Source organism: Centruroides vittatus, unplaced genomic scaffold (assembly GCF_030686945.1).
Source record: "Centruroides vittatus isolate TY-2023 unplaced genomic scaffold, ASM3068694v2 contig_2897, whole genome shotgun sequence".
NCBI lineage: Eukaryota > Metazoa > Arthropoda > Arachnida > Scorpiones > Buthidae > Centruroides > Centruroides vittatus.
Window position 1 is genome coordinate 1 of NW_027121843.1, and position 9,615 is coordinate 9,615.

Sequence of the window (9,615 nt, forward strand, 5' to 3'; positions counted from 1 at the left end):
AAAATTTATTGCTATATATTACTTTTTTTTATACATGATTTTGTACACTAACACTGATATATTAAACATTATATATAATTGTTTAATATATCGGTGTTAGTGTACAAAATCCAAAAAAGATTTCTTTAAATAAAATTCTGACAGCAGTCTCTATCTTCAGTTATCTATCTATTATAGGAACAGATTGAGTTTGTATTGATATATAATTCTTGGTATTCTTTAATATATCTGAAATCCTTTTTGTGATTTTTTTCTTAAATTTATATTAAAAAAAAACTTCCATGCTCTTCATGTAGTTTAGTTTAAAAAAAGTTAAAAAAATTTATTTAGTGCACTTTATGAAAAGCAAAATGTAAAAATAAAAGATTCTCGTACTTGAATAATACCTATCTGCAGGAATTACTTGCTCAACTCACTAGATATTAGAGAGGTTGAGGCGCAAGTATGAACGTTAAACTTGTACGGCAAGCAGAAGTACACGTTTGATGTTTTAAGTCCAAGTAAAACATCTTGCGGTGCTCTGTTCACACATCATGTGACTCAGTGAACATCGCACATTGACTCATGGGAAATTTGTTGAAAAAATGGCAGATACATTTAACATCGATGGTTACCAGCAAAGGTAAATAAACAAATTAAACTGTTTAAAAGTATTTATAAGATGTTTAATAACACTAAATATTTTTAGTTAGCGTTTGGGTCTCCTGCCGTACGATCAGATAATAGGACTACCTCATAATTTTGTCGAGGGAAGTAGTGGCTTATGTAAATCCAAAAGCAGCTCAGAAAATTAATTTTTAGAAAATTTACAAACGTACTATGCTGTTGATGATAGAAGATGCCGTGGAAGAACAAACCTACCTTAACCACTCAGCAGTGAGAGATAAATATATTCGTCAAGGGCAATCATGTGGCAGTGGTGAGGGACGTATATATTTGCTAAATTCTTTTGGGGGTATCACCAAAAACTAGCCAAAAACTACCGCGAAAAAAAATTCACATAAAAAATGAATTATGCAGGAATAAAAAAAGACTTTTCTTTACTAGACATAACTGTTTACAAAATCTTTTTCTGAAATGGTAATGAGAAAAAACATGTGAAAAAATATTTTAAAAATTTCCCACATTTCTTCTCCACAATGCGGAAAAGAAATGTGGTAGTGGTAGTGCCACTCTGACTGTTCCGCTGTTGAAAAGTTAAGATAAGCTATTATGAAGACAAATATATGTAAATTCTATAGGCACTTTGCATCACTTGTTAAAAAATTGAATAATTAAATAACTTCTGGATTAAAATCATCTGTTTCTTTATAATATTATTCGTAAATGCTTAAATAATCATTATTTTAATAAAATAGGTCATAATTTTAACTACAAACACATAAAGATGGAGAAGTTTAAGCTGATTGTCTACCTGCCATTCTAGACATAACGAACGCCATTATCGACTGTCCAGAATTGTCAGACGGTGGAGCTCGGCAGTCTGCCATTCATGTTTTGGGCTGAATATGTGCGCCTCAACCTCTCTATTAATTAAATTGTTACTTTTGAAATCTTGAGAACTACTGTTCTCAAGATTTCATAAGTAACAATTTAATTAATAGAGAAGCAGATGGTTTGGAATTATTGAATTCAAATAATTTATTTACTAATTATTTCTTGTTTTTAAAACAACTGCACTAATAAAATATCTTTTATTGACAAAATTTCTTTAAGAAATCTTTAGTAGCTTTCTAATGGTTTCCTTTCTGTAACCAAATATTACATTGGTATTAGTTATTCTCTTTAAATATTTACATAGGATGATGACATGAAAAAAAAAATTATCTTTTATGTATGAATACATTAATAATTTGTCATCAAGTGATGGTAATGTATACATAATATTAATTAATAACAGACCAAATGACCTGCATCATCATCATATCTGTCATTTTGTTAAATGAAGTATTATGTATACAAGTCCCATAATTAAAATTTTTAAAACTTTATATAGCTAAATGACTATTATAACTTACACTGCTTCTGAACATGTGTCTATTACAGATATTATTTTTTGTAGACTGTTGTTATTCCTTCTTATATTTATGATTGCAATCTTAAAAATTAAGTTACGTATACAATGAACTCCCATATAATGCAAGGGATATGTTCTGTGTTGTAGGAAATTGTGTTATAGGGGACATACATTATTGGACCAATTTATGCAAGTTCAAACATGTCTCTAAATTTTAGCTGTTATTGCAAAAGATCAAAGATTTTCTGAACAATTTTTCTAAAATTATAGAGAAAGGCAATTATATAGCAGAAAAAGTCTATAACATTGATGAATTTGCTTTGTATTAGAAAAAATGCCTGACAGAACATATATTGCGAAAGATGAGACCTTCCACTTCTGGTTTCAAGGCATCAAAAGACAGGATAACATTACTTTTGTGTTCTAATGCAGCTGGAGAACATATAACTAAGACAATGTTAATTAATTGTATATTAAATCATGTAATGAAAAACGTAGGCAAATCAACACTTCCTGTTCATTGGAGAGTCAATAAAAAAGCATAGAGCTAACAAAAAAGCATATAAAACCAATTTTTAAACATTTTGCAACTGTTTTGCACTGGCAATCAAAGATTATTTACAATGAAACAATTCTTTTTTAAACTGTTGGCTTCACCGTTCATATATAAACAACTGGTAAGTATATATTTTTGCTTTTCTAAACAAAAAATCAGAAACTATGTGAAAAAGTTAAATTTATCTTACGCATTATATGGGAGTTCACTGTACATATAAATGAAACAATGTTTTTCCTTTTTAAAAGAACACTCTATTTAATAATGTTTTGTATATTTTTCAATATAAAATATTAGAGTAAAAATATGTAAATTTCAACATTAAAATATTGTTAAAATATTTAATAAAAATTAAATATTTTAACAATAAACTTTTTTAAAAACAACAAATAAATACAAATTAAAATTACAGTCGAGTCCGCATAAGTAACTCTACACCATCGGATAACTCTACACCATCGGTTAAGTACTCACTATTTTGTGGTCTCGGCCGACTTACATAGGCATTATGTTAAAAAACTCTGATTTACTCTACACCGTTTAACTCATCACCACTAGATAAGTCGACATACTACGACCCACACTCCGATAAGTCATCACCCCCTCCTGAAAAAATGAATTCACTCTGCACGTGTGGTGCAAACTCATTTTTTTTTTTCAGGAGGGGAGTCGATTTATTTATTAATATATATTTAATAATGTAATAATATATTAATATATATATATATATATATATACATATTAATAAAAATGCCTTAACATTTTATGTATCTTTATGTATAAAATAATAACAGATAAACAAAAAGAAAATATACAATCTACATCAACGTCACACCAGAATCCAATTTTGCATTTTCTCATGCCAGAGGCATTAAGAATCTTTAGACGTTACTTGCCAATGATTGACAATTGCGAAGATGATGTTTTCAAGGCGTTCGTGATCGTTGAAAATGAAAGTCGAGACAGTTAAGTGCTCAAAACAAACAACACTAAACGAATTTTTCAGTTTTTCATCTACAGAGTAATTGTAAATGGAGGACACAATGTATTATAAGCCTATACTACTGTATATCGCACTACTGTATTTTATTAATTGTAGTTTTGTGGTTTTTTTTCGAACTTCACTTTAGTCGTCACATTGGATAATTCGACACATTTCCACTTCCCCTTGGGGTGTCGACTTATGCAGACTCGACTGTAATTAATAAATGCATCTTTTTTATTTTAATTTTAATTTAACCATTTGTTGACGTCAATTAAATCAATAATAGGACTAAAGTTATTTTAAACCAAATCCACAAGTTTTATGATTAAAGCATTACCTGGACTCAAAGGCCTTGAACCAGTAGTTGATGGATTATATGGAATAGGACTAGACATAGTTCTGGAACGTGGTATCACTTGACCTTGAGAAGACATCTCATTGAAATGTCTAAATTAAAGAGAATAATTTTAGTTAGGTAAATATTAAACTAAATACTCAACTAAATAAATATTAAAGATGAAATTTGCCAAGTGTCTGAATGAATACAATGAATGATTTGTGTCCGAATTACTAGAATAATTTTAAAAAACAGATATATATATATATATGTTACAGTCAAAACCCGTTTTTAGTTAGAATGCATTTTAACTAGTTGAAACTAGTTTATACTTTGTTAAAACCCATTTTAACTCAAATTCATTTTTGACTAGCAGTAAATTCTAGTTTTAACTAGACAAAATGGGTTTTGTCTAGTTAATTTACTGCTGTACATGTTTTGATTTTAGATAAAACTAGTTTTAACTTTTAACATTAGTTAAAACTAATTTTAGCTACATAAATATGTTTGGGGGAAATAAAGTTATGTATAGTGATTTGGGGGAAGATGTCTAACATTATGCTTATAAAGGAAATTATACCGATAATTTGGGTTTTGGAGGCCTCTAACGAAAATATCATATTCTTGAGCATGTTTTTCAAATAAAACTTTGGAGTATATGAAAAATAATTGTATATTGTGTTTGCAATGACGACTTTTTTACTGTCTGGCATTTTAGGCACCTCACCCCAAGTATCCGGGTGAGATGCCAAATGCCATTAGGGTAAGATAACAAATATAATTGCATAAAATTAATTTTCGAATATCTTAACCAAATTTTATTTATTGCATATGTAGTACAAAGTACTTCATAGTAAGTATAACAGCACAGTATAAGTATTGTTAAGTTTCCGCCCATTCTAACGTGCTCTATAGCTAGCTGAAAGCTCTTTTCAGTCCAAAAACCTTTTTGAGAAGTCCTTATATAATTTCTATGCGTATCCTGCAATAAAACGAGAAAACAAAAATTTATTAAAAATAGGCATATTGGAATTCAATTAACAAAAAATAGACATGTTACCCCAAGAGAAATGTGGCATCTTTCCCATTTGTCGGAATAAGATGCCTTGCGGAGTCACGTGTTCTAGCGTGTCCGATCGGGATCGGCGGCAGCTCACAATGAAAACTTTAGAATCTTAACTACATCACACATTGTTTTTCGCAATTTTTAATAATTTCTATTTTAACTTTGTTTTAAAAAGATTCTAGAAACATTTCACAACAAAAACTTCGTTCTTATCTAGCTTTTATTCTTCTCGGACGTAGAAAATGAGGTAACGGTAGCCAACTACAGCTTTCCGCACTCAATATTGGCCCAATGATTCATCATACAAACACATGACAATATCTGACGTCACTGTTTGAAAATATCAAAAAGTAGGCATCTTCTCCCGCTTACCATCTTACCCGAATCACTCTATATGTTTCTGGTTAGGATGCATTGTAACTAGTTTACACTGAATGTCTTTGTTAAAACCCGTTTTGTCTAGTTAAAACTAGAATTTACTGCTAGTCAAAAATGAATTTGAGTTAAAACTAGTTTTAACTAGACAAAACGGGTTTTAACAAAGACATCCAGTATAAACTAGTTAAAACGTGTTCTAACTAAAGATGGGTTTTGACTATAACATATATAACTGAATCTTTGAATGGTGAATGCAATACATCTTGTTTAAAAATCTTGAACTTCTTTTATACATATATACAAACCAATCAAAACCTGATATTAAGCAAATATACACCCACAACTGTAGTAAATGATCAGGCTAAATTTGGATATAATGATTATAAATTAGAAATGAATTTGGCACTAGAGTGTGGCATTAGGCGCCATTTCATATTAGAATTAATAATTATAATATTTAATTAATTAATTTAGATTAAACTAGAAGAAAAGAATCGGCCCAAAGTGGGACTTGAATCCGCATGCTTTTTTTTTAACTGCTTGTAACTTTTTTAATATTGTCAACATGAAAATTTTTAATGTAAAAATATTCTGTTATAATATCAGTAAACATTTACTAATATAAAATAATTATTATGAAGTGTACAAAATTTTTGTTTGATATTATTAAAGAATAAGCTAGAGCTTGATTAAAATGAATTACTGTCCGAGGTTTTTTTTGTCAGGACTGTAGTACCAGATAAAAGCTTGTTTACCACTAGAAACTTACACCTACAGATTCAATGGAATGTATTCCAAGGGAATATGCAAACAGTCTTATAAGAATCTTGTTTATAATTAGAACTTATTATACTGGTGTAGTTTCTGATTAGCAAAGAGAGGAAGTCTTAGTTAAAAGTAAAAATATTCTTATCTTTATTTTCACCAGGTGAAAATAAAGATATTTATTATATACATGCCATTATTAATAGCTGAATACTGCAAAGGAGGATTCACGTAACAGGCTCTTGTCGAATATTGGGCTTTAAAGGAAGATGGCCTTAGCTATCAAGCTGTAATCGAGAATTACTGTCTATTTCTAACAGACTTCATGCTGAAAAAAATGTAGTAGTGCTGAAACGGGATGTCAAGTATATTATTAGAAAAATAGAGAATCTTATAAAAGTCAATTTAGGCATTATTATTTTAGACAGTATGAGATGTGAAACTTAAACACGAACATTTCATACAATGTAATGGCATCTGAACATAATGTTAATTTAAATGCCATCTGTCTGTTTTTCAACGTTTACTATTATTAATTTTATATGTACTTGTTTAAATAACAAAGTTTTCTTTTATCTTTTCATCAATTAATTTTTATCATACTTTCATTATTTATAGATATTCAATTAATACATAAAGTAAAACCTTGCTTAACGAGCATAATTTGTTCCAGAACCTTACTTGTAATGCGAAACACTCATTAAGCGAAACAATTTTTCCCATAGAAATTAATATAAAATAAAATGTGTTCCATGCTGAAAAAATACTCAAATACCGTATTTACTTGCATATAAGACGAGGTTTTTTATTCATTTTTCACTGCTTCAAAAACCTAGGTTGTCCTATACATGCGAGCAAAGGATCCTTTGCATTTTTGCAATAATTTTTGTGAACCATGCTGCCATTATAGCAGAGTGCTATTGAGGTCAATGTGAATGTCACTTCTAAAGAAATGATTTGGAAAATAGCTGGTCACTTAGCAATGATTATAAATGTAGTTATTTCATATTTGTTAAATTGGTATTTTTAATGAATATTTGTACATTCTGAATCATTAAAAATAAACTTTTTCCTGTCACATGCATTATAATCTTTTGGTTTTGCTACATGGGTATCAGGTGTGTGGAAAAGCTATCTTCAAAAGCTGATAGCAGTCATTCAGGAAATACTGCATTTTAAATTCACTCAACAGATCAGAGGACAATACTTTGTGAGTAAGAGTGAAAAAGAGGAGAATTGTAACAAAGCTTTGGAGGACGAGTCCGAGTAGACAAAAGGTGATAGCATCAAGAAAACATGGTTGTTTGCCTTAATACGTACATTTGATGATAATTTATTTGTGATTAAACGAAATAAAATTAGAATTGTATTAATAAATCTAATTTTCTTTATTTTGATCTTTAAAGTCACACCTTGTCCTATATGCAAAATTGTCTTATATGCGAGTAAATACAATATTTTACGTATAACGTTTATTCAAAGAAAATTACACAATATACATTGTTAAACAGCGTGAATCATTATCATCTTTTCTTCTAGCACAGAATGAACCAACCTGGAATGTGAATTAAATTTGCACAAAAAAAAAAAAAAAAAAAATGCAGATAATAGCATGATGGAGCATGCACACAATCCAGGACTTCCCCTCTTCTCATCACTCATTATGCGAGGCGCTCTTTAAGCGAGGTTCCACTGTATATATAAAACTAATATTGTTTATATACAGAATTATTATATAAATTGCAACATAGAAGAAGAGAAAATCACAAAGCAATGCAAAATGCTGTGATTGGACTGTCAAAGACACCTAGTATTTATATAAGCATAATGTAAAATAAACTTGAGTAAACTAAATTTACATCTTTAAAAAATGTTAAACTTCAAAATTTATACTTTAATAAAAATTTATAATTTAATAATAGTAATATATTACTTTTGTTAAAATTATTATTGAAACCTTTAAATTTTATTTTTCTTTCATACTGCATGCTTAATGTATAGAATAAACTGTAAAATTATTGATCAAAAGTAATTGGATATATAGGATTTTTTCACATTTATAAAAACTTTTTAAAAATATATGAACAAAATTAAAATAATATATGTAAAAACAGTTATATATACCTTTCTTCATCCATTTCAAGACTAGATTCACTTTCAGAGAGATGGCGACATAAAGCTTCACGCCTTTCAGTCTCCATCTGAAGTCTGCGTTGTAGCCTAACATTTTCTTCACGTATATTTTTTTCTTCAATAGCATAACGAGCCATCTTTTCAGAATCTAGATTAAGACAAGTTTATAGTATATACTGTTTATAAAGACACACACAACTAAAATACAACATTAGAAATCTATAATTCTCAAAACTAGGAATACCTGGTTAAGTAATATTGGACAACTATTGATCACATTTAATTAAATAATCAGAAATCAATCGTGTAATTAAGCAGAAATGTACAAATTATTATAAAAACTGATAAGAAGCACATCATATCTTATAATTATATTGAAAACCTTAATTTATTTTGAAATAATTTATTACTTAAATTCATTACTTACGTTCTTGATGAGTATTAATTAACTGCATCTTTAATTTAGAAACCTCATTACGAAGATGCTTAATATGCAAAGCAAGATTGGCAGCTGTATCTCCATTGTTCACATTGCTTGGGGATGGAGGTGTAGAAGGAGGTTGATCTAATTTCTCTTGAAGCATTCTAAAATAAGTAATTTTTTAAAAAGCTATAATTTTAAATTTTTAGTAGAAGAAAAAATTAAATTTTCTCAAGTATTAATATAAAAAAATAGACTAGATGTAATTGATTTGTATTAATAACAGTTTTAGAATTCCATACTTTATACCAAAAATTTTGCAAATACAGTGGGTGATCGGTTAACGAACATAATCCGTTCCAAGACTTTGTTCGCTATCCGAATTGTTCATTAACCGATTATCAATTTACCAGAGGTTTTTATGGGAATTTGATTAATTCGTTCTGAAGACCCCGAAAAATAAAAAATATATACTTTCTTACTACATTTATTTATATGTAATAATAAAAATACATACATACACAGTCTTGCATTTTTATATGTTTTTTCTGTTTGTGGGGGTTAAAGAATCTGTCTATTGTTGATTGCTTTCCTCTCTTCTTCAGGATTTTTCAGAAGTAATTAATAGCATTGTAATTGTAGAGATCCCTAAGCCTATTAACCTCAACCTGGTTTGGATGCCATCGTACTAACATCCTCCCACTTCTTCAAAAAAATGTTTAATAGCAGATATCGACATTAATCCTCTTTTTCAGAAGAAAACATATCTTGCCGAGTTTCTTGATGTTTCAAGAGTTCTTGGCATTCTTCTGTTGTCAGAATCAGTTTCAGGTATCCAGTTTATAGATCTCTTCAATGTTCTTTATTTCTCAGATGTGATTTTGTTTACTCCTTTAGTTGCTGAGTCTTCTTGATTATACAGTATCTTTCTTAGATAAGATTAAACTGCAGCCTACT

General features: G+C 29.0%; 1 protein-coding gene across 1 annotated transcript; it reads right to left on the reverse strand.

Annotated features, from left to right (window-relative positions):
• Nucleotides 1–3,842: 3,842 nt before the first annotated feature.
• On the reverse strand, nt 3,843–8,822 carry LOC136972299 (coiled-coil domain-containing protein 6-like; the record flags this gene model as incomplete). The annotated part of the gene is made up of 3 exons (XM_067266858.1): nt 3,843–4,005; nt 8,229–8,385; nt 8,665–8,822. Coding segments are annotated over 3 exons (463 nt in total), but the record flags the coding sequence as incomplete, so codon positions are not given.
• Nucleotides 8,823–9,615: the final 793 nt, after the last annotated feature.